The sequence below is a fragment of the Erpetoichthys calabaricus genome, chromosome 4, assembly GCF_900747795.2.
Source record: "Erpetoichthys calabaricus chromosome 4, fErpCal1.3, whole genome shotgun sequence".
NCBI classification, from domain to species: Eukaryota; Metazoa; Chordata; class Cladistia; order Polypteriformes; family Polypteridae; genus Erpetoichthys; species Erpetoichthys calabaricus.
In genome coordinates this window covers 111,951,312-111,979,232 of record NC_041397.2, presented here as the reverse complement: position 1 = coordinate 111,979,232, position 27,921 = coordinate 111,951,312, and the positions used below count along the sequence as shown (strand labels likewise).

The 27,921-nt window shown below is 38.0% G+C and overlaps 1 protein-coding gene across 1 annotated transcript in view; it reads left to right on the top strand.

Annotated features, from left to right (window-relative positions):
- cpb2 (carboxypeptidase B2 (plasma)) overlaps positions 1-27,921 on the top strand; it is an 80,193-nt gene that overhangs the window by 21,494 nt on the left and 30,778 nt on the right. The window contains exons 3-7 of the mRNA XM_028799682.2: positions 1,124-1,248; positions 12,354-12,465; positions 17,236-17,337; positions 23,078-23,182; positions 23,659-23,769. Coding sequence (XP_028655515.1) covers positions 1,124-1,248; positions 12,354-12,465; positions 17,236-17,337; positions 23,078-23,182; positions 23,659-23,769 — 555 coding nt within the window. The remainder of the gene's footprint in view (positions 1-1,123; positions 1,249-12,353; positions 12,466-17,235; positions 17,338-23,077; positions 23,183-23,658; positions 23,770-27,921) is intronic.

Here is a 27,921-nt window from a genome sequence, read left to right as displayed (position 1 = left end):
GAGGTGTCTAACCAGTTATATCTATTCTTTTAAATATCATTTATTTAATTGAGCTGGTACCTTGTTCAAGGTTTGACTGGATTAAAATGGTTAAAGAAAAAGATTTGTACTTAATTTCTGTATGTTTTGATAACCAGGCTTTATACTTTTTAAGTATTTACTTTATTGGCACCACAGTTTATTTGCTAACAAGTTGTTCTTACTCATACTACTTACTGTAGTTTTTGGTTTATCGTGATAGTTTTTTAGATTAAGAAAATACAGTTACTGGAATGGCTATAAATTAACTTTATCACACACCACAGAATGATCAAGTAGGCATGCTAACACTGATTTACAGCTAACACTGATTTACAGCTAAATTAGTTATTGATTCTCTTGAACCGAACATTTGATATCAGCTCTTATAAATTCTATTTAGAGCTTATACAAGTATTATGTCAGCCATAGTCACCAAAATGCTTCTTGCTGTCATGTTCATGGCAGATGCCATCAAGGATCACAAGCTATAGTTTTCATCTCAATCCTTCTGAAAGGATCAGATCAGAAATGTTAAAAGAGTCACAGTCAGGTAGACATACTTTTAAGACACAAATAGCAGCAGAAATCTCATAAGGATGAAAGTCAAATCAATGGGGGGCAAAAAGATCAGCCATCAAATCAAAACTAACTGACTGGAAATTGGAATAAGTATTTATCAGAAAGAAAAGTAAAACTAAACTACTGCTTGTGTAAAGGTCTTTCCTTTATCAAAGTAAAGTGCAGACAATTAATAAACCCATGTTATATGATGCTGGTTAACCATATGACCACAGCTTATTGACATCACACATACTGTACAGATGAAGCACACTACCAATAATAAAAAAATAATATTTTATGGTGCAGCACTAAGATGCACACAATAATAATTCATTGGTGAAAAATAAATCTGAGAAACTCAAAACTTTCTGATCTTCACTTACATTGTGAGAAGGAATTCATGAATCTGACTGCCTTACAGCATAAGCATTAACATGAATGCCATTTCCAAGTCAGACACATGAATTTATGATGACATGATATGAAGTGAGGGCAGCATAAACAATTAAATATTTTCATCTGTTTTTCTTTTTGGTTTCAGACAGCACTTTGGCATCCAGATTCATTTCACCATATTAAGCCACATACAGATGTCCACATGTATTTTAATATTTCAAGTGTGGAAAGTGTAAAAGCGCTTCTATCAACAAATGGAATTAAGCACAGGTATGCATCTTTTTTCTTCATGTTATAAAATCATGAAATGCAATAATCATGTAAAAACAAATGGTTTAAAGTCAGATATTACTGTTATATTCCTTACAAGCTGTGTTTCCTGGTATCACCCAGAAAACTTTGTAAGACAACAAGCCTCAGTTATGGCGCCATTGGTTAATCGGGTGTATTAGAAGAACTACTGTATGTGACTGAATGCTTTTCTTTATGTAATATTCATCATTCTTGTTTTACCAAGGGCTTAAATTATTGGCAGGCAGTGTGTTGTTGTGGTTAAGGCTCTGGATTGAGGACATCAAACCCTAAGGTCCCTGTTGCTGACACTGTGTGACCATGAGCAAGTCACTTCATCTGCCTGTGCCCCATATGGAAAAACAAAAGAAATGTAACCAATTGTATCTCAAATGTTGTACGTCACATTGGATAAAGGAATTGATCATGTGATTATATTATTATTAGGTCACAGGAGCTACTTACTCTTAAACATGCTATACACAATTGTTCATGAGTTAAACATTCCTGCATTAGATCAATTCCTGCTTTTCTCTACTTTTCCTAGTGTCTTGGATTTTATGGATGGTCATTGGAAAACACAGTTTCATAGGAACATGTATTCTTTTAAAATGAAATGTGTAATCAGTAGGAATAATGCAAAATTTTAATATACATACAGTTAGGTCCATAAATATTTGGACAGAGACAACGTTTTTCTAATTTTGGTTCTGTACATTACCACAATGAATTTTAAATGAAACAACTCAGATGCAGTTGAAGTGCAGACTTTCAGCTTTAATTCAGTGGGGTGAACAAAACGATTACATAAAAATGTGAGGCAACTAAAGCATTTTTTTAGCACAATCCCTTCATTTCAGGGGCTCAAAAGTAATTGGACAAATTAAATAATGAAATAAAATGTTCATTTCTAATACTTGGTTGAAAACCCTTTGCTGGCAATGACAGCCTGAAGTCTTGGACATCACCAGATGCCAGGTTTCCTCCTTTTTAATGCTCTGCCAGGCCTTTACTGCAGTGGCTTTTTTTTTTTATTTTATTTATTAATTTTATTGTAATCGTTCCATACAAATAGATCAATTTATAACAAAAAAAAAAAAAATTGAAGACAAATCAAACCCCACCCCTGAGAAGGAGAGCTTAGCCAAAGGAGAATTGCTTAGGGCTTTTTAATAAGGCAACAATAAACAAAAGAAAGGAAGAAATATATATAGGTAAATAAAAAATGGAGAAGGGAAATAAATGCGGTAATAGTTATTTCTCTTATTCTAAAATAATATTGATTAGAACCTGCCAGGTTTTGAAAAAATTCTGTACAGATCCTCTAACTGAGAATTTGATTTTTTCCAATTTCAAATAATATAAAACATCGGTTTCCCACTGACTTATCAGAGGAGAGTTAGGATTCTTCCAATTTAACAAAATAAGTCTCCGTGCCAAAAATCTAGTGAATGCAATCACCGTTTGCTTGTCCTTCTCCACTTCAAGTCCGTCTGGAAGAACACCAAACACAGCTGTTAATGGGTTAGGAGGGATTGTGACCCCAAGGCTGTCTGAAAGGCATTTAAAAATTTTGGTCTAAAATGATTTTAGTTTGGTGCAGGCCCAAAACATGTGACCCAGTGAGGCAGGAGCTTGGTTGCAGCGTTCGCAGGTTGGATCTTGCCCTGGAAACATTTTGGACAGTTTTAAGCGACACAGATGAGCTTGATATATAATTTTTAGTTGAATAATTCTATGCTTTGCGCATATGGAGCTCGAGTGAATTCTCTGTTTTGCTACCTTCCACTCCTTTTCTGATATATTGATTAAGAGATCTTCTTCTTCCCAATGTCCTCTTGGATCTTTGAAAGGTAGGGACTCTAATAAGATTTTATATAATGCGGAAATGGTGTTTAATTCCTCGAAATTGAGCAGTATTTTTTCCAGCATGGTGGAGGGTACGAGATGAGGAAAATCGGACAGTTTCTGTTTAACAAAATTTCTAATTTGAACATAGTGAAAGAAATGTGTAGCTGGGAGGTTGAATTTGGAATGTAATTGTTCAAAAGATGCAAATATGTTGTCTATATAAAGATATCTGAGCATTTTAATCCCAGAACTTTTCCAGATATTAAAAACTGGATATGTTTATGAGGGTTGAAAGAGGTGGTTCTCTTGCAGAGGTGCCACGGATAAAAGATTTCCCATCTTAAAATGCTTTCTAAGTTCGTTCCATATTCTAAGTGAGTAAAGCACAATTGAGTTATTAGCATATTTGCGATAACTTGCATTTATTTCAGCGCAGAGCAGGGAGTATAAAGAAGTACTGCAGGATTTTACTTCTATTGCAAACCAAGCCTGTGTATGTTCATTTTTTTGTGTCCAGGTTTTTATGGCTTGTATGTTTGCTGCCCAGTAATAAAACTGAAAATTAGGTAAAGCCATGCCACCTTCTGCCTGAGGTCTTTGTAGGGTCGCTCTTTGGATACGTGGGTGTTTTGAGTTCCAAATGAATGAGGTTATTGTTGAATCCATCCATCCATCCATCCATCCATTCTCTTCCGCTTATCCGAGGTCGGGTCGCGGGGGTAGCAGCTTGAGCAGAGATGCCCAGACTTCCCTCTCCCCGGCCACTTCTTCTAGCTCTTCCGGGAGAATCCCGAGGCGTTCCCAGGTCAGCCAGGAGACATAGTCCCTCCAGCGTGTCCTGGGTCTTCCCCGGGGCCTCCTCCCAGTTGGGCGTGCCCAGAACACCTCACCAGGGAGGCGTCCAGGAGGCATCCTAATCAGATGCCCGAGCCACCTCATCTGACTCTTCTCGATGCGGAGGAGCAGCGGCTCTACTCTGAGCCCCTCCCGGATGACTGAGCTTCTCACCCTATCTTTAAGGGAGAGCCCAGACACCCTGCGGAGGAAACTCATTTCAGCCGCTTGTATTCGCGATCTCGTTCTTTCGGTCACTACCCATAACTCATGACCAAAGGTGAGGGTAGGAACATAGATCGACTGGTAAATTGCGAGCTTTGCCTTACGGCTCAGCTCCTTTTTCACCACGACAGACCGATGCAGAGCCCGCATCACTGCGGACGCCGCACCAATCCGCCTGTCGATCTCACGCTCCATTCTTCCCTCACTTGTGAACAAGACCCCAAGATACTTGAACTCCTCCACTTGAGGCAGGATCTCGCTCCCAACCCTGAGAGGGCACTCCACCCTTTTCCGGCTGAGGACCATGGTCTCGGATTTGGAGGTGCTGATTCCCATTCCAGCCGCTTCACACTCAGCTGCGAACCGATCCAGAGAGAGCTGAAGATCACGGCCTGATGAAGCAAACAGGACAACATCATCTGCAAAAAGCAGTGACCCAATCCTGAGTCCACCAAACCGGACCCCCTCAACACCCTGGCTGCGCCTAGAAATTCTGTCCATAAAAGTTATGAACAGAATCGGTGACAAAGGGCAGCCCTGGCGGAGTCCAACTCTCACTGGAAACGTTGAATCTAATTGCTTAAAAAACGATTTATTGATATATATTGGAATGTTTTGAAATAAAAAAAGAAGTTTAGGAAGTATATTCATCTTAACAACGTTAATTCTTCCGGCTAGAGTGAGATGAAGGGTTGACCATCTATGCAAGTCTTGCTTAATTTCTTCCATACAGACGGCAAACTTTTGTTGATAAAGAGCTTTATGTTTACTTGTGATATTTACCCCTAGGTATTTAAACTGACCTGCTATGGTAAAAGGTAGGGTGTCCAATCTAATATTATATGCTTGTGAATTCACTGGAAAGAGTATACTTTTATTCAAATTAATTCTTAGACCAAATAGCTTTTGAAATTCTGTGAGTGCTGTTAAAACTGCAGGCACAGTGTTTTCTCTTTCTGATATACAGTATATAAAACCATATCATCTGCATATAGAGAGATTTTCTGTTCCAGTCCTTCTCTGATAATCCCCTTTATCTGATAGGAATTTCGACAGTGAACCGCCAGTGGTTCAATGGCGATTGCAAACAGCAGTGGTGACAAGGGACATCCTAGTCTGGTACCACGTTCTAGCTTAAAGTAGTCTGAACAAATGTTGTTAATACAAACTGAAGCTTCTGGATTGGTATACAGTAGTTTGATCCATGCACAAATATTCAGGCCAAACCCAAATTTCTCCAATGCAGCGAAAAGGTAGTTCCCATTTTTCTGCGTCTAATGATAGTAATATCTCTGGGGTGTTTGATTTTGCTGGTGAATAAATAACATTAAACAAGCGTCAGAGATTGGAAGATAGGTGTCGGCCTTTAATAAATCTGTGATATTAGCTGTGATACTACCGAGGGCAGCACTTTCTACATCCTTCTAGCTAGAATTTTTGAGAGCATCTTAACTTCATTATTCAGGAGTGAAATTGGTCCGTATGATGCACATTGTAACAAGTCCTTATTTTGTTTAGGAAAGATGGTGATTAATGCTTGACGAAATGTTTGAGGTAGTATTTGGTTGTCTCTAGCTTCTGTAAATGTTGCCAATAAGAGGGGAGCTAGCTGAATGGAGAATTTCTTATAAAATTCTACGGGGTAACCATCAGGGCCTGCTGATTTCCCGCTTTGAAGTGACTTTATAGCATCTAGTAATTTTGTTTGCGTCAGAGGTTTATCCAGTTCCTCAGCACTTATAGCATCTATTTGTGGTGTCTGTAATGTATCCAGAAATGCATTAGATTGTGTGTTGTCTTCTTTGAACTCAGTAGAATATAAGGATTTATAATAATCTCTAAATGCGTGCATTATATTTTTATGGTCAATGATTTCTTCTCCATTCTTGTTGGTGATTACTGGTATTGCATTGCGAACTTCTTGTTTGTGAATTTGTTGAGCTAAAAGCTTATTAGCTCTCTCTCCGTGTTCATAGTAATGATGTCTTGACTTATAAATAAGTTGTTCGGTTTCTTTAGTTGTTAAGATGTTGAGTTCTGTATGCAGGGCCTGCCTTTTCCTGTGAAGATCTTCACTTGGACGCCTGGCTTGTTCTTCATCTATTCTAGTAATTTTGCTTCTTAGCTCTGACAGTTTTTTGGTTACTGCAGCGGCTTTCAGTTGCTGTTTGTTTGTGGGCCTTTCTGTCTGAAGTTTAGTCTTCAACAAGTGAAATGCATGCTCAATTGGGTTAAGATCAGGTGACTGACTTGGCCATTCAAGAAGTTTCCACTTCTTTGATTTAATAAACTCTTGGGTTGTTTTGGCTGTATGTTTTGGGTCATTGTCCATCTGTATCATGAAACGCCGCCCAATCAATTTGACTGCATTTAGCTGGATTTGAGCAGACAGTATATCTCTGAACACCTCAGAATTCATTCAGTTGCTTCTGTCCTGTGTCACATCATCAATAAACACTAGTGTCCCAGTGCCACTGGCAGCCATGCACGCCCAAGCCATCACACTGCCTCCACCGTGTTTTACAGATGATGTGGTATGCTTTGGATAATGAGTTGTTCCACGCCTTCTCCATACTTTTTTCTTGCCATCATTCTGGTAGAGGTTGATCTTGGTTCCACGCCTTCTCCATACTTTTTTCTTGCCATCATTCTGGTAGAGGTTGATCTTGGTTCCACGCCTTCTCCATACTTTTTTCTTGCCATCATTCTGGTAGAGGTTGATCTTGGTTCCACGCCTTCTCCATACTTTTTTCTTGCCATCATTCTGGTAGAGGTTGATCTTGGTTCCACGCCTTCTCCATACTTTTTTCTTGCCATCATTCTGGTAGAGGTTGATCTTGGTTTCATCTGACCAAAGAATGTTTTTCCAGAACTGTGCTGGCTTTTTTAGATGTTCTTTAGCAAAGCCCAATCTAGCCTTTCTATTCTTGAGGCTTATAAGTGGCTTGCACCTTGCAGTGCACCCTCTGTATTTACTTTCATGCAGTCTTCTCTTTATGGTAGACTTGGATATCGATACACCTACCCCCTGGAGAGTGTTCTTCACTTGGTTGGCTGTTGTGAAGGGGTTTCTCTTCACCATGGAAATGATTCTGCGATCATCCACCACTGTTGTCTTCTGTGGACGTCCAGGTCTTTTTGCGAGTTTACCAGTGCTTGCTTTCTTTCTCAGGATGTACCGAACTGTAGATTTTCCATCCATCCATTTTCCAACCCGCTGAATCCGAACACAGGGTCACGGGGGTCTGCTGGAGCCAAACCCAGCCAACACAGGGCACAAGGCAGGGAACCAATCCTGGGCAGGGTGCCAACCCACCGCAGGACACACACACAAACACACCCACACACCAAGCACACACTAGGGCCAATTTAGAATCGCCAATCCACCTAACCTGCATGTCTTTGGACTGTGGGAGGAAACCGGAGCGCCCGGAGGAAACCCATGCAGACACGGGGAGAACATGCAAACTCCACGCAGGGAGGACCCGGGAATCGAACCCAGGTCCCCAGATCTCCCAACTGCGAGGCAGCAGCGCTACCCACTGCGCCACCGTGCCACCCACTGTAGATTTTGCCACTCGTAATTTTGTAGCAATTTCTCGGATGGGTTTTTTCTGTTTTCGCAGCTTAAGGATGGCTTCTTTCACCTGCATGGAGAGCTCCTTAGCTGGTGAATGCTATGTTGTCTGTTCACAGCAAAATCTTCCACAGCAAGCACCACACCTCAAATCAACTCCAGGCCTTTTATCTGCTTAATTGATAATGACATAACGATGGACTTGCCCACACCTGCCCATGAAATAGCCTTTGAGTCAATTGTCCAATTACTTTTGAGCCCCTGAAATGAAGGGATTGTGTTAAAAAAATGCTTTAGTTGCCTCACATTTTTATGCAATCGTTTTGTTCACCCCACTGAATTAAAGCTGAAAGTCTGCACTTCAACTGCATCTGAGTTGTTTCATTTAAAATTCATTGTGGTAATGTACAGAATCAAAATTAGAAAAACGTTGTCTCCGTCCAAATATTTATGGACCTAACTGTATATTATTATCATTATTAGATGAGGTTAAGATTTTCATTTTTTACACTGCTCACTCAAGTACAGTTTTTCTGCTCATGTTTTTCATTAGCCCCTTTAAAGTCCACAGATGGCAATGTATGTTCAAAGCAGTGCTTGAAATGGATATACATAAATGCGGGAACCCTATTTGTTATATGAATGAATTAATGTGAAGTGTGAGGAGCACAGAGCATTGGCTTCAAGAGTTGCTTCACTGTTTCTGTGGTCTCCCCATTTGTAATTTCAGGACCATTGTTTAAAACCAAAGTTTCTCTCTTGGAGTTTGCAGCACCACGATGGGACAGAGGGGGTGGGAGGGGTGGTCAGCTTTGAGCACCAGGGCTGGGAGTCAACAGAGAAGGATTGGTAACCAAGAGAGAGATAGTACACATCTCAGTGTGCCAAAACTCAACAGCAAAAACAGGGTTAACTAACCATTGAGCTTTGGTTCTTCCTTGAGTTTGACTGAACTATCTCTTTCCATTTTCCTTTTTCACGTCTTTTTTTTTCCCTGTTCCAAGGCACCTCCCTACCTTTAGTCACCTGTCCACCCTATTGGTTACTGTGCAATTCATGTGGCCCATCACTTACTTCTGTTGCAACCTTCATTTGCATAAAGCACACTCTCAGCACAGCCAAGAGTGTGTAAATTAGCATAATATTAATTCATTTCGATAAAAAAAACATATGTACAAATAAAAAAACATGTTGGCTAGATTCTTTTTCGATAACATCACCAAATTTCAATCAAATCTGTCAAGGCGTTCTTGGGATTTTGAGGTATTCACCTTTTCTATAGTGGTGGGGGGAGTTACCCCCCATATATGTTCATTCATTTTCTAACAGTTTTCTAATTTTGTCCTGAGCAGGGTCACGAGAGCCTATACCAGCCAGCATGGGGCTTAAGGCATGAACAAATCCTGGACAGGGCACCAGTCCATCGCAGGGCAAACACACACACACACGCACACCAATTAACCTGCATGTCTTTGGACTGTGAGAGGAAATCCCAGCACCCATATGAAACCCACGCAGACACAGTGAGAACATGCAAACTCCAGAAGGGAGGACCTGGGATGCAAACACTGGTCTTCTTACTGTGCTACCACTGCACCACCACATATAATACAAGTTCAGCACACACGTTTATATTTTTTCTTTGTGGGAAATGCCTTCCTCTATTTCCCACCTACAAAGCACAGTTACAAAGCACAAAACAGCACCAAAGCAAAGTTTTCTTCTTCCTCTTCTCTTTCCCTCAATTCTGGCTCTCGGAGTAGTGGCGTCTGGCTCCTTTTATAGGACACCTGGAAGTGCTCCAGGGGCTTGACGACCTTCTTCCAGCAGCACTTCTGGGTGTGGCAGAAGTGCTGCCACACGGGGCTGAGCCATTCCTGCAACGCCCCCTGGAGGTGTCCACGGAACCCAGCTCCAAACTCCAACTCCCCAGGAGCCCAGTAGGATTCAGAGGCATTGCTGCAACCCAGGGGGGCTACCCTCTAGCGGTCTGGGGAAGGTAATGTGTCCTGAATATGCTCTCTCCCCTGGTCCTTCTACTATATAGGTGTCCCGTATGGGCAAAGGCCCTGGCCGTATGTCACTATATGTATATAGATGAATTCAATTCTTTGTAAATCTTGAAATAAAATAATCCTAAAAAGTGAAGGTTTTCACTTACAGTGTAGTTTAATGAAGTTGCCTTTTAATTTATTAACCTGTTGACTTTTTTTCATCTTCTGAGTATCTTTTCCTAAATTTTTAAATTTTATATGGTTATGTGCTGGGCTCTGAAAAGCCAACTAAATACATTAAGTTTTTATTTTTTGATTAAATGGCACTACGCTAACTGATATTTATAAAACAGCCAGTTAAGTCTATCTGACAGGTGATCCGGGGTGGTATTTTGTAGTTGTTGGGTGGCTTTTCCTTTATTATCATTAGCATAAATCCAAGTTTCATGTATAGTTTATTACACAGTATCATAAAAATTCCAAGTAATACTGCTTTTGTAAAGGAAAATGAAGCCCGCTTGCAATTTAGGTGTCAAGACAATCAAAATTACAGTATTGGTTGTTAAATTAATTTCGTAACGTCACTAAGTAGAGTCAGTTAAAATGACATTAGAGTAGACAGTAAAATTATGATTTTCCTATTGTGTCTTCTATGAAACACCTTCATTAGGAATCACCTACGCAAGTCATCTTGAGATTAATGTGCGGCACTGTATGTGCACCAAATTAAATATGATATGATTCAGTGGGTTTTTATATATTTTTATAAGAATCTGATGAGATTTAAAGGCATTTTTAAAACACGAACATTCCATATTCCATATTAGTTTGTGAGCTACAGTTTTTCTACTCACTTAAAATTTATTGTTGTTTAATTTTTGGGTATTACACAATGCCATTTTTTAGTGCAGCACAGCTATTGGGTTTGTGAAAATGAGAAAACCAGAAATGTAGTTTGTCATGCCATCATTAACACAATGCTTCAAATATTTTTTTGCATACACGTTTGGGGACTCCTTAAAATCGGATCGGAGTGTGCATTCAAATTAGGTTACAGACTTCTGCTTCAATTCTACAGTTTCTGATTCTTGACATGCATGTTTGGTTTAGGGAAACGATAGGCGGCCTCTCTGATTTTGACCCATGGTACATTTAATCAATCTTGTATTCTTTCTTGTCATCTCCTGGTCACTCCTCATTACTTTAAAATTATGCCTAGGAAACTATGGCAAAACACACCAAGGGTGTTCCTTTGACCCAAAAGATACCCACCACAATCTCACCCCATGACATGAGAGAGTTTGCATTGTGTGAAGGAAAATAAGTTTGCAAATTGCAATGAACTGGATGGGAGATGGACAGTGCAGTGATTTTAAGAAAAATGATAAAATTAGGCTAAAGTACCCAAATCACCTAAGACTTGTGCTTTTAAATTTATGTCCATTACAAAAAACATTTTATGACATTTTTATCTAGGGATGTCATATTGTAGTGTATTAAAAAAGAGCAATAAAAGACATGCTAAATCTCCCAAATCATCCATATTTTTTTATTTTTGTATCAAAAAGAGAAATTGAGACTTTTTATATACAGTAAGACTAGTATGAAAGCAAGTGGCAAGCACACCTTTTGTGCATTGTTGGAATTGCTTAGGAGAAAACAGAGGTGGATCCTAATCTGCTTATCATCTAATCGCCTTTTGTCCACACTACTGTGTATCGTTTTAGTGTGGACAGAGATACTTTCATAAACAATATGAAAACACTAGTAAGGACAGAGACAGTTGTTGTTTTAAAATTGTGTTTTTAAATGAAAATGTAGTATGGACATAGCCAAGTTTTAATTTCTGGTATTTCTGACATAGTTTTATTATCTAACATCTGCCACAATAATACAGCAACAAAAAGCAACATTACTGTTTTATTTTTCTGGTCAACTAGATTGTAACAGATAACTGTAAACTCTATAAAGATCCTAAAATTACCACATGATTAAAGAGCTTATTGCCTTGCACTTGGGAGTTGGGAGCATGCAGAACTCATTTCTTTACAGGTGTTGTACTTCTATATTAGTTTTGCATTGACATTAAATTTTAGCATTATTTTGGTGATGCCCTCTGTTTGCCATTTTGTATTCAAGTTTGCAATTCTGGTGATATTTTTCCCCAAATAGCTGATTGCATCACCAGCATTTAAGATGACAACATGTTATCTCTCATGTCCAAATTTGTGGATACAAAACGAAAATATTGTTGCTGTGTTAGTGTAGTTAAGGCTAATGGTTCAGGCTGATATTAGGACATTCTGGAGTGTTGTGACTAAACATTTGGGACTTTTTTAAGCTTCTGGTTTTTGACCGCCACCAGTTTTTTCCTTTGCCTATTACTTTCATCTCCAAATCCTGCTAAAATTCTGTTTTTGGGTGTGCCACCAAAGGCACTTAATTTGTATGTCAATAATAAACAAACAAATGTCAAATATGCTGCCAGAATGCTTGGCTACTAAATTATATGGTGCATACTTCTGAATTGGTTTAAATATTCTCCTTTAGAAGATACATTTGCTTATAATGCCTACTTTAATTCTGCTATTACAATTTTACAGTGTTCTGGTAGAAGATGTCCAAGAGCTCATAGAGGTTCAAACTAAGAATATATCCACTGACCCACGGTCTTCAACTGGATCCTTTTATGAACAGTACCATCCGCTGGAAGAAGTAAGATATCATCATTCTTTTTTCCATTAATTCCTTTTCATAACTCATTTTTGTATTAACACTAGAATTACCAGAGCCTACGAAAAAACTTGTAGATCTGGCCCACCTTAAATCCCATCGCACTTCTCCATCTGCACCTTTTGTCCTGTAAATGTGCCGATAAAGACAAGCAGCAAGCAGCCTGCTATTCCATCCCCCCACCGCCGCAGACCATGCACAAAGTTCTCCCAGCTCATGCCCTGATTATCTGGGAGTGAAGTGCTGGAGTTTTAGAGTGGAAATAATAGATCGTTACTTGGAACAAATGCATTTCATGTGTGTTCCGTTTCTACAATAATCTGTGTAAACACATTGTTAAAACAGAAATGTTTTTCATATTTTAGTAGTAAATGAAAAAATGCTGGCATAAACTATATAATGTGTGAAGCCTGAAGTCCAAAGATCAAATAAACACTTTCACAAAAGGTTCAAGGACAATACGACAGCTTCTATGGCGTAGCGGTAAGATCTGCTGACTTGTAATCAAGAGTTCCTGGTTCGATCCCGACTGACTCCTATATTTGCCATTTTCAGTAGTGAGCTGCTCTTATTGTTAATATTATACAGTACACACATACATTTGGTTTGCGTCTGTAACAGACGGTGTACATTTACAGTAATTGTAAAAGTTACCTTTTTTTTCACTTTTATTTTCTCAGTCACGATCATGATACATACTACCGCGCCCCCCCCATTCCCCCCCACCCATGGATCTGACGCTGTTACTTTTTATCTCAAACTGGGAATAACTGTAGATGTGAGTGGTGTTTTGAGGCAATGAAGCTGACACACAAACGCTGGTGAATCTGCCTTCTTTGTATCTCACCGTCACTTGATTTTTTTTTATTCAGTTTTATTGAGTGTTTCTGCTCACGCTGAATTAGTATACACCTTATGGTCTATGAAAAACAGAGACATAGGTACTGTATATATGATATTTGGAATTATTCATTTTATGACCTGTATAGTACATTTTGGAAAACATTGTGGCACGGATGCAACATTATTCATATTCATTCGCATAACATCTTGCAGTTGTAATCAGTGACCGTGTTTGTTTTTATTCCCCCCGATCTTATCAGTCTCCACATTGCTGTATGATGCTGTTTCTTTTGTACTCCAGGACATGCAGAGGAAAGAATAGTACAGAGAGATCATTTCAGCGCTATATGCAATCATCAAATTCAAATGTTAACAGTTCACACACACGCAAGGACCGTCCTTTCTACATTTACGACATGTGCACCTGATGTACCTGTTGCAGATGTTGTAGACCTGTCCCTTGGTCTACAAACCTTTCCATTTGTAGCAGCAGCCATGTTACCTTTACTCACCTTTCTTATGTTACGTTATAATTAATGTGTTATAACAACATAAGTGCAATGTTCTGGTACAGCATTGAGTGGTTATATACCCGAGTAACACAAGACAGGGTTTTTTTGCCATCTGTAAAGTTAAAATTTAAAAATACTGTACGGTCTGTGTATACCTCAGACTATAAATATAACACCAGGTTATGTCACTTGCAGAAATTCTCAGATGACTCTGTACTTATGGGGTGTAATGACAAAGGGGATGCAACAGAGAAGAGTCAGGTTGAGAAATTTGTTTCTTGGTACAAAAAGAATTGGCAACTTAACATCAGCAAAAACATAGAACTGGTTGTTGACTTGCAATGCACCAAAGAACCTTTATGCCTGTCCACTATTCAGGGAGTGGATATAGAGGTGGCCCCTACAAGCATTTGAAAGTCTACATTCATGACAGGTTGGACTGCCCTTGGAACACAGATGAACTATATAAAAAAGGGCAGAGCAGGCACTCTTTAATTAGGAGACTGCATTCCTTTAATATAGGAAGTGACATCCTCCAGTGATACTACAACTATGTGATGTCCAGTGTGATTGTTCTATGTTGTAGTGTGTTGAGTGATAACATTACTTCAAGAGAGGCCCACCCAATCAGCAAACTAGTTTAGCTCTTTAAGAGCTGAATATTTTTTCCAAAAAACAATGGTTTCACTTAGAAATCAACATAAAAAGTCTGTTGCTGCATACTGTGGCTGTCAGTTTGTCAAGAATGTGTGGCTTGCTTGCTGCCAGGGCTTGCTTGTGGCTGGGACATGGTCACAGTGTGTTACAATCTGGTTTCTACCTCTTATCATTGTTAAGTGGTAGTACTCCCTGGCGAACATTGTCAGTACCACGACTAGCTGAGGACCGATCAGCTGAAACTGGAACCTCACATTCGTCTTAGATTGCTTGTATCAAAAACTGAGTCTGACAAGTCATTGTCCAGTTCAGAGATAATAGGCAAAACGACGTCCACAGAGTATTTTGCTTTACGCATTCGCTTTGAACTCTCGGCAGATGTCAGTGCCATTTTTGCCGTTGTGTGTGCCTTGCAGGGAATCTTGGTCAAACCAATGAAGCTAACAGTCCTTCTAGCAAGGAGAGTCCAACTAAAACATAATAGTTGGTTTTGTCACAGTTTACAGTTGATTACCACTGTCAACTCCTCCTTTTGACAAAAGTTGACATCAGCCTTGAAAGAGTCAAAGGGGAGAGCAGGCTCAGTTATGGGACACTCTCTTGACATCAAGGAATTACCAGAATTTAGAATCCTTAGATTTATACTTGATGTCACTTTCATAATGAGATGAATTAAAGTATGTATATTACATTTTACAAATAAATAGTTAATTACACAAGTGGGGCAGGACTGTGGTGGAGCAGTAGCGCTGCTGTCTTGCAGGGAGTCATGTCCCTGGTGTTCCCTGCCTGGAGTTTGCATATTTTCCTCATTGGTTTCAACAGTGCGCTCCGGTTTCTTTCCAAAGATATGCAGGTTTGGGGATTTGTTGATGCTAAAATGATTCTAGTGTATGTGAGTGCTTGTACTCACCTTGGATGAATTCATCTTACCCAGGGATCGTTTCTGCATCGTGCCCAATGCTAGCTGGAATGGGCACATCCCTGGATTGATGGATTTAGTTATTAAACATCCATCCTTTTCAGAGATATTGTGGCAAGGTGTCCGCGAAATTTATTGGGTGTTTCAGGCAATTCACAACACAGTGAAGCCGAACCTGCTCTCACCATGATGAAAGCTTGCACTGCCACCTGGTGGAATCTTCCACATTTACGTAAAGTACGCATGTAAGTATAAACAGTACAATGCTTGCATAGCAGTAGCATCCGCGGGAGCACACGTTGCATGGCGTGAAGTATAAACCTGGCCTAAAGCTTTCACTCCATCCCCAGAGATGATGGGTTATAGTGGGGGAGGGCGTAAATCAACATATACTGTTATATTCTAATCTGTTTTCTTCAACAGAAAAGGTTCCATTATTTTAATTATTACTCATAACTGATATCCTGCAGTCAAGCTAGTCACTGTTCTCTGGACTTTTGCAAGCACTGTTATGTATTTTTTGTAACCTTTAGACCAAAACTACATGCACACTCCAGGTGAGGCCTAATCAGTGTGTTATAAAGCTTAAGGATAACCTCATTTGACTTGTATTTTACACATTATGCTTTACAAATTTATATCCCTGTTTGGATGTTGACAGTGACAAGTCCACTGTAAGTCCTAGGCCCTTCTCATATGGGGTACTTTCAAGTTTCAGACCTCCCATCCTCCCATTATGTATTCAAATCTAATATTTACAGTTTTTATGTGTGACAAATTGAGTATCTATCTATCTATCTATCTATCTATCTATCTATCTATCTATCTATCTATCTATCTATCTATCTATCTATCTATCTATCTATCTATCTATCGCAAAAAGTATCCTTCTCTAATGGCACTTTTTGTGATTGCAAGTCGGCATGAAGTATAAGCCAACATAAAGTGATCCCCTATTTTATCTGCTATTTACAGGCATTCAACAATTTGCCAAAGGAACAGTTACATACAAAGGCAAATTTCACAAAAAAGAACACCTGCTAACTGTTGGTAGAGCAGATGTAGTAAATTCTGATTCACATCTTAACCAATTTTTGGCTTTTTACATCAGGAAGATAAACAATTAGTTTCTCTCAGGGAAGTTAGCACTGCTGTCTCATAGCTCTAGAGTTCATGGTTCAAATTAGGCCCCAGGAATTCTAAATTGAATACGAGACATTCTGACCCTGTCTTTCAATAGACTGAGTTGGTTAGTGGCTTGCACCCAATTTTACCAGGACAAACACAGGTTGCCCATGTCCTTAAACAGGACAGAGGATAGAAACTTGATAAATGGAAGGATAACTCCTATCAGCTCCCTTAACATAACCACGATTATTTCACAGCCTTGTGCTGCTGCACTACATGGGTACCTAAGTCCAATTTGACATTTTTTTTAACTTCCTGATTAATCCTCTTTGATGGGTTATTATCCACTTACTGCTGACTTGCATCTGGTATATTATTTTTTCGCTTAATGAATACATTTTGATCATTCTCATACGTTCATAATAAAAACACAAGCATTACTAAATAGATATGTATTTCCTTAGTTTTATTATTAATGATGCAAAAATATCTGTCAGTCCCTTACTAAAACAAATAATGGACTGTGTTTTAGACCTTTTTCGTCTTTGAATGAAAGAGCATTTCATGAACTTCATCCTAATTTATGTCAATATCATTTCTGCATGCTTTACTTTTTCACTCGTTTAACTATGTGCATAATAACCATCACACTAAAGTGAATTAAACAACCTAGATGTTAATTATTTACAGATATATTCCTGGATTAACAGAACAACCCAATGGCGTCCTGACTTGGTGCAAACCATTCTGATTGGATCAACATTTGAGAAGCATCCACTTTATGTCCTAAAGGTAAAATGTTCCTCAAATTCTAAGTTATGAAAGTGGTGCATTGGAGAAAACTAACTTACATGTCATGATTTTTAATCGTACAGGAAAAAAAAGTGCTGATTTTTAAGATTTCTAGTCTAATCAATAGTAACTAGATGGGGATAATTTGCCCACCATGGTCTGTTTTGAACATGATTTCTTCTCGATTGGACATGTTAAAGCCAATTTTCCTACAATTTTTTGCTTTAATTCATTTATCCAGCAATTTAACAATCTAAGTTTATTAAGTTGTTGTAGTGTGGTGACACATTATTTACCCCTGCTCCCTCGCACATCCTGTGTCCTGCATTGAAATCACATGCTCAGGCATTGATGCTTCTGTTTTCCTACTGCATTTTCAAGGATGGGTTGATTGGCAAACTGGCTCTGTGTGACTGTGGATGTGCATGCAACGGACTGGCACTCTGTTCAGAACTTTCTCCTGCTTTATGCCAATACTGAGAGCGCTGTGTTACTTCTGTTCATAGTCCTTTACAGTATATCCCAATTTTCTATGCATACTGTATTTGAAATAAGATTTCAAGGAGAACCATCCAAAATTATGTTGAACTGATTATAATTATTTAATGCCACAGTACAGTATTCTCTAAATCAGGGGTTCTTAAACATTTTAATGAGGATATATTTAAGAAAATTGATACCATAATTGGACCTAAATAAATAGACAAATAATAATAGCCAAATAACAAAAAAGTAAGCATTTTTGTTTCCTTTCAAGAATATTTCTCACATGAATATTACTAAAAGAGTAAAGTGGAAAGCAAATATATCCACCTTAATCAAAGGATATTTGTCTGTGTATCCATCCAGTTGCTACATCTCTGCCAACAGGTGGCGCATTACAAATATTTGTAGTAATAAAATGCATTACATTTGTCATTCCAAGAAATGGCACATCAGAAACGTTTATATCTTATATATATTTCTCTTCTGGTTCGTCCTGCTTCCACTTCAAAACCGGTCCTGCCCACATGCAGCCGACACGACATTTCTTGATTCCTATTCGTCCTCTTCCATGTCATGTACTATACTGGCCTGCTGAGCATAATACATCCAACAGGTATTTGAGGTGCTGCCACAATGGTAAAGTAGCTTTACCACCCTTGCGGGTGCCACCTGTGTCTTTACAACAGCTTCTTACACAGCAAACATCAGAAGCTAAAAATTATTGTGAACACATTCGAGAATACAACTCTTCTCTAGCGTTTGCTTCCATGGGTGCACAGATAACTCAGCCTCCTGGCCACAGACCATACTGTTTTAAAATACACGGGCAAATTTATCACCAAATCTCTCCACTATACGCTAACACTTCTACCTCTCCAGGATATGGACAGTTGTATGTTTTTGACACAGGGCAAGCTACTGAAGTATGCTTACAAAATAAAGCAAACTCTGCATGCAGTGAAAATGTAGTTCTCCAGCTAGATTTCATGCTCAGAACCATCAACCCCTTTGCTAAATCATACAAACACATGCATGAAATCGCTCAGTCCAATCAAACAGCATCTGTACAAAAGGTTTTCACGGAAACCCCTAGGCAGGATTTACGACGATACAATGCCCCGACATGTCACACCGATGTTGCAGCGATTTTCGTCGAAGATGGTGAAACGCCTGCCAAAAGGGACATTTGCATCTATCCCATAGGCAACTCCTGTAAACAGATTTCCACGCTCAATATGAATTGCGATCCTGTGGTTTACCCACTTTTATTTCCTTACGGAGACAATGGCTGGCAGAAAGATTTACAACATGTTCCCGATAAAAGAACAGCCAAGCGAAAAAGGCTTACTCAATGCCAATTTTACGCATACAGATTAGCAATGAGGAATACATTTAGTATTTTCCACTCCAGTGGCAAACTATTCCAACAGTACATCGTAGATGCATATGTTAAAACAGAGGGTGTGCGTCTCAGCTATCTCAGATTACATCAACAAGATCTGCGCGTCAAACTATCAGACACACTGCAAGCAAACACTGAAAATAACAACGTACGTGTAGGAAAAATGATCATATTACCGTCCACATTTCCAGGAAGTCCAAGATACATGCAACAAAACTATCAGGATGCCATGGCCATAGTACGTAAATTTGGAAATCCTGATTTATTTATCACTTTCACATGTAATCCTGCTTGGCCAGAAATTCTACATGGACACTGCGTCTTTCAAGAAGTATTTATTTCTTCTTGATTTCTGAATTCCTTTCTCACCGTTTTCCGTTCCTATTCTTACACCGCCGTATGCTACGGCGGGCGTCGGCTAGTAGTAATGTATTTGGATACTACAAATGATTGTGATGCACCATCTGTTGGAATGATAAATGCAATGCATTTTATTACTGCGTGCATTACAAAATACACAGTTTTAAATTACTACTAATGTTTGTTATTGACATCTGATAACCTATAGGAGCCCTTTACAGGTGGTCTTCCAAATCTCAGAATTCACCGGACACAGCTTCACAGACGCTCTCTTTACATTGAACGTTCTTGTTTATTTCTTCAGATGCAAGTCAGTAGTTTTACTTTTGTTTTATTACTGTTTCCCTTTTGGACAGTTTTGATCTTTATCTTATATTCCATCTTGATTTCAACATTGAATTAAAGCTTTTGAATACATACAAATCATTTTCTTTCCGTTTCTTACTTTATTTTGCAAACACAGCATATTACTATTAAGAGCGGTTTATGTACTTGTTATGAATGTTCAAAAAAATTTAACCACAGCAGATTAAGGACAAATGTAACAGCCATTTTCCTTGTTCTATAAGATTCATGAATATTTCTTAGATGACAATGCATAAATAACGGGAAGTTCCTATAATCCCCGTAAATAGATTCGAAGTGGTATATTCTTACCATTTCTAACAGCTTGGAGTAAACATTATTATTCAGTCAGCTAGTGATAGCCTTGCCTTGTATAAGGTGTAGAGGCATACGGTTTTTAACCATGATCGCACGTAACAGTGCTCGATGGCCTACAGGCTCTTTGAATGTGAGAAATAACAAGTAAAGAAAACTTGTTTACTTAAGTACCGCACCATACGCCAAGGCGTACAGAAGAAGAAATTATGAACCTTTAAGTATAGAAATAACTAAAGTCTTTCAAGAAAAGCTAAGTTTAAAGAAGATGCTTTTTTCCTTTTTTTGCCTTTTATTCTACGTGTGTAACTATTTTTTCTTTTATTCTTGTGTAGACTATTTGCTTTTACCTTTCACTAAATACCTTTAAAACGAACTCTTGGACTCTGAGAATTCTTTTGACACGCGTCTTACCCGTGCCTGATGACACCTTATATATTTCAGCAGCTACAACAAAAATAAAAATACTCCTAGGTCAATATGATGAGGAAAACATCTGCATAACTGATAAATCTCTACTTCCATCCATTCATTATTGGGTCCTCTTAAATCAGTTCTAGATTATGAAGTGGCCCAGCACTAATCCCAGCTGCATTCCACGCCGGTAGGAACCAGTCATGGGTAAACTACAAGTTAATTAGAGGCCACAAGCATGTCTAAATTGTTTCTAGTGGGTGTGTAAGTTTATATATCATACATGTTTTTGGGATGTGTGAGGAAAAATAAAAAAACAAAACTAACATTCATTTTTATAGCTACTTAATCCAATTCATTCCCACAAAAATATACAACTTATTTTGACAGTATCAGGCAACAGGCAGGAAGCAGTCTATTGCAGATCCCACACACACACTCAACTGCAACACACTGGGAAAATTTAGAATTGCCAAATACTTTAATGTACCAAAAATGTTGGGGATTTGGGAGGAAAATCAGAATGTTTGGAGGATAAATCATGCAGACATGGGCAAAATCTACACTGGATGGACAGGATTCAAAATCAAGACTCTGGAGTCATGAGGCAGTAGCAAGTTTTCACTGCACTGATTTTTGTTCCACTTAAAAATGTAAGAATGGGAAACTACTACTAAATTTTAAATTGCAGAAATAGTTTATGACAACTATACTGATTATTTACAGTGCATATTACAGTCATGGTCCTGCGGTGGGTTGGCACCGTGGCCAGGATTGGTTCCTGCCTTGTGCCCTGTGTTGGCTGGGATTGGCTCCAGCAGAACCCCGTGACCCTGTGTTCAGATTCAGCAGGGTTGGAAAATGGATGGATGGATTACAGTCATGAGAAGGAGTACAATAGAAGAATGGTCTGGATGTTGAGTTTATTTGGGCAGTGGGGAAGTATAACATACTCTATGTTTTTGTACAAGCAACAGACCTATAAAAAAGTGAGGAATTAATACCACCCTTCTATGAGTTATAATGAGCCCATATGTCCAAAATAATAAACAATCACTTTAGCTTTTTTTAGGTTAAATGCATTTATTTCCAGATTGCTTATTAAACCTGATATTTATCCTAAGATAATTAGCCTGTTATAGTGTCAATTAATCAGATGTATCAGAAGTACTATGTAACTAACTATACAGAAATGAACAGGTGAAGAGAAACAACATCATTAACTATGTACAATGTCCACTTTCTCTGTGTTCTGTCCGTGGGCAGCCCTTTACAGTAACTGAGCTGTGCAAGTATTTAAACTTATCAAGGCATGCTGCCACTCTCGGCTTATGTTGCTAAAGGCTTAAAAGTGTGTCGATATGCTGTATCTGCACTTCCCTGTTTCTACTTTGTGAACCAGAGCAAAGCAGCACATCATAGACTGATCTCCAAGGAAACAACCTAGTTCTCTGCCATATTGTATATATTTCACCACCAAGTTCCCATTGCCCCTACCCCATTATTCGAAGTATATGTGTATACTTGAAAATCCAGGGGGAAAACATCCCCGTCCTTTGAAATTTGTATAAATTTTTAGTTATACTACAATATGAGGAGTAAGAAGAAGCCGACAGAATAGGAATACTGTGTCAACCCAATGACACAACTTGCTAAGCATGTCAAACTTTCTTCCACTTTGCTTCTGGTAGCGGCATTCACTTGCGTGAAGCAGTAGCCCCATTTCTCTGTGCAATTGCAGACACAGCCTGGTTGGTGGCGCTGTTGTGCTGGTGGCATTCATTTGCATGAACAGCAAGCTCCATTTCTCTACTCTGAGGTGGAAAAAGGACATGGTGACTAAGAATCACTACCAACAAATATCAAGAAACAAAAAACGTGTCAGCTAATTTTCCTTTAACATCACTAATTTTGTATTAATCTGGACAAAGTGTTTTTGAGATTTTGAGGTATTTCATTTTTCTCTTTGTGGGAAGAGGTTTACACCTAAATATTGATATATTAAAGTGTCCTTTTTTAAGCAGATACCTACTGCCCTAACTAAACAAGAAGTGGTGTTTTTTTTTGATAAGTGAGTGAGTGAGTTAGTCATCAGTCAAATTTGCAATTTATATGTATATCTTTTTTATATGTCTATCTGTTACGGAATAGCTATTTGTAAAGTTACACCAAATTCCCAGGAGAAATCTAAAGATGAAATTGTGGTTGGTACTCATTATGGTTACTAGGAATGAAAGGCTCCTGCTTTTACCTGAGTTAAAGAATATATAAAAGTGATATAAATACTGTATACTCTGATCTATTTATTTAAAAATGACAGAACTAGTTGTATTGACTTTATATGAGCATTTATAATGAAAACATAAAGAAGAATATTGTTATTATTCTTTCATCTGCAATATATTCTCATATTGACAGTTGTCTGGAAAAGGAACAGGCCCCAAAAAAGCAATGTGGATGGACTGTGGGATCCATGCAAGGGAATGGATCTCCCCTGCATTCTGTATCTGGTTTATTCAGTATGTAAGTACATTAAAACAAACCTTCCTAAGTTAAAATTGTAAATTAGAAAATAACAAATGTAACATTTTTAGGAGATAATAAAATTGAGGTCTAAAATAATTTGAATGTTTGCTGTTATGTTTATACTCTATCAAGAATGCAAACCATTGGTAATTTTCTTTATATTCTTACCTGGCCATTGCTGCACAACACCAACCTGAGTAGCACTATTAGTAGATTCAAAGGTTAGCCTCCTGACACGTTTTGGTTGAATAGATTATATCCTCATATAAGTGAACCAGACTCTCTTTTTTATGCTAGTAAAGCATAAATGGAATATCAGAAATATAGTGATGGTCCATTGCCATGCTTTAGTTTTCCAGATAATTGTGTGTAATTTTCCCCCTAAATGTTTACTTTTATGTTTACCATTCAGAGACATTTATGCTGTACTCTTTAACTCCTTCATTTCTGATCATAATATTTGTTTATATTAGCATCTTCAGTTTTATGAACTAAATCCAAGCGTTGCCAACACTTTGGACAATATGGATATCTATGTTCTCCCCGTAATGAATCCAGATGGATATTCGTTCACCTGGAATGAGGTAAACATTTTAATCCAAAATTTTGTATAATTAATAAATATCTACTTAGTATTACTGTATGAATAAATTCATGAACAAGTTCTTATCAGTTTATAAAAACAATTAATAATTGACACTGTTTAAAATAAAACACAACAAAAGTAGAGAATACAACTGTTAAGGCAAGGGGGTGCAATAAATACATAATTGATGAAGTTCAGAAGGTTAGATTTTCAAATCAAGTGGTAATAATCATGTGATATTTTGGCAAAAAAGAAACTTTATAGAATTATTTTTTAATACTAAAGTGGGTCAGATATCCGGGTGGAATCTAGAGGCGCATTTGGCCTTCACAACAGCTGAAAGTTTCAATAGAAAAAAATTGACATTGGTTTAGAAGTTAGGATTGAGTGACACAGGGAAACGGGAAATTTTCAATTGACTTTCATTACACGAAGAAACACTTTACAAAATACATTTAATAATGAAATGTATTGTACAGGATATGCAATTAATGACAGTAATCAACATTTATGTTTTGAAGAAAACATCATGAATGTGTTGTCCATTTCTCCATACACATTCTGACAGACTGTTGTGGAAATTCTGCATTGCTTGATGTAACATGTCAAGAGGAATGCCAGAGACTTTCTCTTCAGTCCTCCTTTTTACTTTAGCAATGGCTACAGGATGTGTGCGGTACATTTGGCTTTTAAGATGTCCCCACAGAAAAAAATTACAAACAGTGAGATCTGAAGATCTCAGAGGCCATGGAATGTCACCATTTCATGAAATGAAGCTCCTACCATAATAATCGTGAAATAGCTGCCATCAATTGTTAGGCAGTATGCGAAGTGGCTCCACTTGGGGAGTTCTTTTTTAAGGGTGAACCCGCTTCTTTTCATGTAATCGCATGAAGATCATGATGTCCTAACTGGTAATGACGCTGAAATTCCCTTTGCGCAGCAGTCACGCTATCACCATTCTTATAAAAGGCTTTAACAGCAAACACTTGTTCCTCACCACTCTACTGCTCCATTATAACTAATGGCAAGGGGTTCTAAACGAGGTCGCGTTGGTCCCAAACAACTGCCGACGCCCCAGGGTCGCCGACACCTAGTTACAAAATTTACCGTTTCCCTGCGCCACCCAGTATTTCAGAATTAGGAGGCAAAAGAAATGTAAACATGATTTGTTTTCAGGTAAAATGATTATGACTGTCTTATGGCAATTGTAATTGTAAAAATTAGATAGTAAAAGCCTGTATCATTATACTAATAAGTAATTTAAAGCCTACAGAAGGACACTGGACAAAAAAGTAAATATATATTAACACAAAACAGAAAATTAACTTCTTCAAACAAACTTAAAACATGTATAAAAGGAAAGCTCAGCCAAACTGAGTAAAATAGGAGTCTGCAAAAATTACCTCAAAAGGTAACATAAGGCATATGTAGTAACGATGAAGACTTTTGTTTCAAAAAGTCAGGCTAAATGAAAAGAAGTATGCATTTGATGCACATTCTGTGTCAAGTCAACTCAAGTTCTTTGACATCAGCTCAAATTGAGTGGACTTATTATCACACCATTCTTACACAGTACTGCAGCATTCGGTGGCATGAAATAATGTTCCCCAGGCCTGCGGTGTAAAATATAACTAAACACAGGACAATTGCAAGACAGGAAATATAAATAGATAAATAAATAATTACAAATAAATAATAGGTAAGTAACTAGTAATAACTTGACGTGTACATAATGCATTGAATTTTTTTCTTGTCTGCTGTTGATAGTAATACAGTGCAAAAAAAAATTAATACATACTATTTGATAAAAAGTATATATAGTACACAACATGATTTATATACAGTATATATTGTATAGAATTGTTACAAATATTAAATTTTTATACAGTCTGTTTATTATTTCACAATATTTGTTCTTATGATTGTTCAGCAACTTTGTGACTTATGTGTACAAACTATTGTTATATCTACTAATATGAGTGCCAATGGTCCTGTACTGTTTGACAGAAGGAAGGAGTGAGAATTCTTTAATTATCCTGTTTGTCTTTCTATATGTCTTGAAGAGAAGGCATCTGGTTGCCAATCAGTGCTGATCAACTCTTTAGGCAAAATAAGCGGTCATGTAGAGTGCCATTTTTGGGGGATGCTAATTTAGCAAGCCAATTTTGCTTTGTCTTGGATGGTTGTGAATTGTGTCCTACTTTCCCACATGCACTTAAGAACATATGCGTTCCGCACCACTGGCACAACAAGGCCACTCTTTGGTTAGTTTGGTGTCATTGTTTTGGTCTACTGTATTAAATGAAGGCATCGGTGTTTTTTTTACATCCATTGTTTGTACTTTTGTTTTGCCTTTTTTTATTGTTAAGGACTGAGAGCGCCAGTGTGCACCTTGCCTAGGGTTCCACAAGGTCACCCAGTAAGCCAGTAATATTCTGTGTCACCTTCACCACACTCTATGTATTATCTAGAGCTTTATTATCTGGAGCCAAGCAGGTGCCATACCTGGATATCATGGCACTGATGAGGGTGTATTCTGTTGTGCAAATATTGAGAAGGTTTGTGTGAAAAAATGGAGAAATGCATGCTTACCTCAGACTTCTAAGGAAGTAGGGGTTCTGCGGAGCCTTTCTGAAAGGAGCCAACGTGTGTTGCGCACATTTCAGTTCATTACTGAAATTTAAAGGAAAATTTAAACCTGTTCACTTTCTCCACTTCATCCATTCCAGTGTAGACATCATTGTGGTCTTCTTTCTGAAGTCAATGAACAGCTCCTTGGTTTTGTTGACATTAAGAATCAGAATGTTGTCCTTTCACCAATGAGTCAGTGAGTAGACCTTTCCCCTGTAGGCCATTTCATTATTGTTGGTGATGAGGTCTATGATGGTAGTATCATCAGCAAATCTTGTGATGGAATTAGAGCTGTATCTGAGGTGAACAATAAGTACAGAAGGGAGCTTAAGTACACTACCCCATGGAGTCGTGTTGAGGAAGGTTTGTTAGTTTGGAAGTTAGGAGTTTGGTGGTCATCTTTGATGGTACAACAGTGCTAAATGCTAAACTGTAATTTATAAAAAGCATACACCAGTTTGTATTAATCAGATATGCCAGGATGGTATGAAGTGCAAAGAATGTGGCATCTCTACTTGACTGGTTCTATGCAAATTGGAGGTGATCATGACAATCTAAAATGCTCTGTTTAATATGTCAAAGCACCAGTGACTCAAAGCACTTCATCATGATTGGAGTGAGTGGCACCAGTCTTTATTCATTCAGACTATTTTTGTTTTCTTACACACATATGTAATTTACATCCTTTTTGAAATAGATGAGGATAACAGATTCTCTCAGTAAAATATTAAAAATGTCACTGAAGACACCAGCTAATTGATTGCTACCATTTTTTAAAACATACCCTGAAATTTCCTTAATACTAGATCCCTGTTGGCATTAACTAGTTTAAGAGCCCTCCTTACGTCATGTAGAGAAATAAAGAAGAATAAATCCAGTTGTTGTCACAATCATAACAGGCATAAAAACATTAAGTTTATCTGGTAGGGAAAATAAAGATGACATTAGGATCAGGTTAAAAATTGTAGTTTGTAAGCATCTCTAAACACTGCCAAAGTTTGAATGAATTTTTACAGTTATTAAATTCTGTCTTTAGTTTACTCCTGTATTGATGTTTAGTAAATTTGAATAATTTTCTCAGTTTGTACCAGCATTTCTTGTATGTTTTCATGTCATCATTTTGACTTGTATTGCTGCCTGCCTGCAGTAAATTCCTTATTAGGAAATATATGGATTGTTTTCATAGGCACACATTTGTCCACACATTTTTTGATCAATCCTGTTATGATGTCAGTATACTCATTCAGAATTGATGAGGAGGATGTAAACTTGGGAATCATGGTAACTATGTAATATAAGATGATTGCATTGTTAAAGTAGTGACCCATAAAGTAATGCTCCTTAAATATCTGTGCTGAGATTAATAATTTGGATCTTTTATTGAAAAGTATAATTGATCGCGACAGATAGGTTTTGAAATCTCTGTCTTTGGTGGGACATCTACCACACTTGGCCATCTATAAATACTCCAACAAACATTTCTTTTCTTCTTCAACTTTCTCCACACTCTATCACC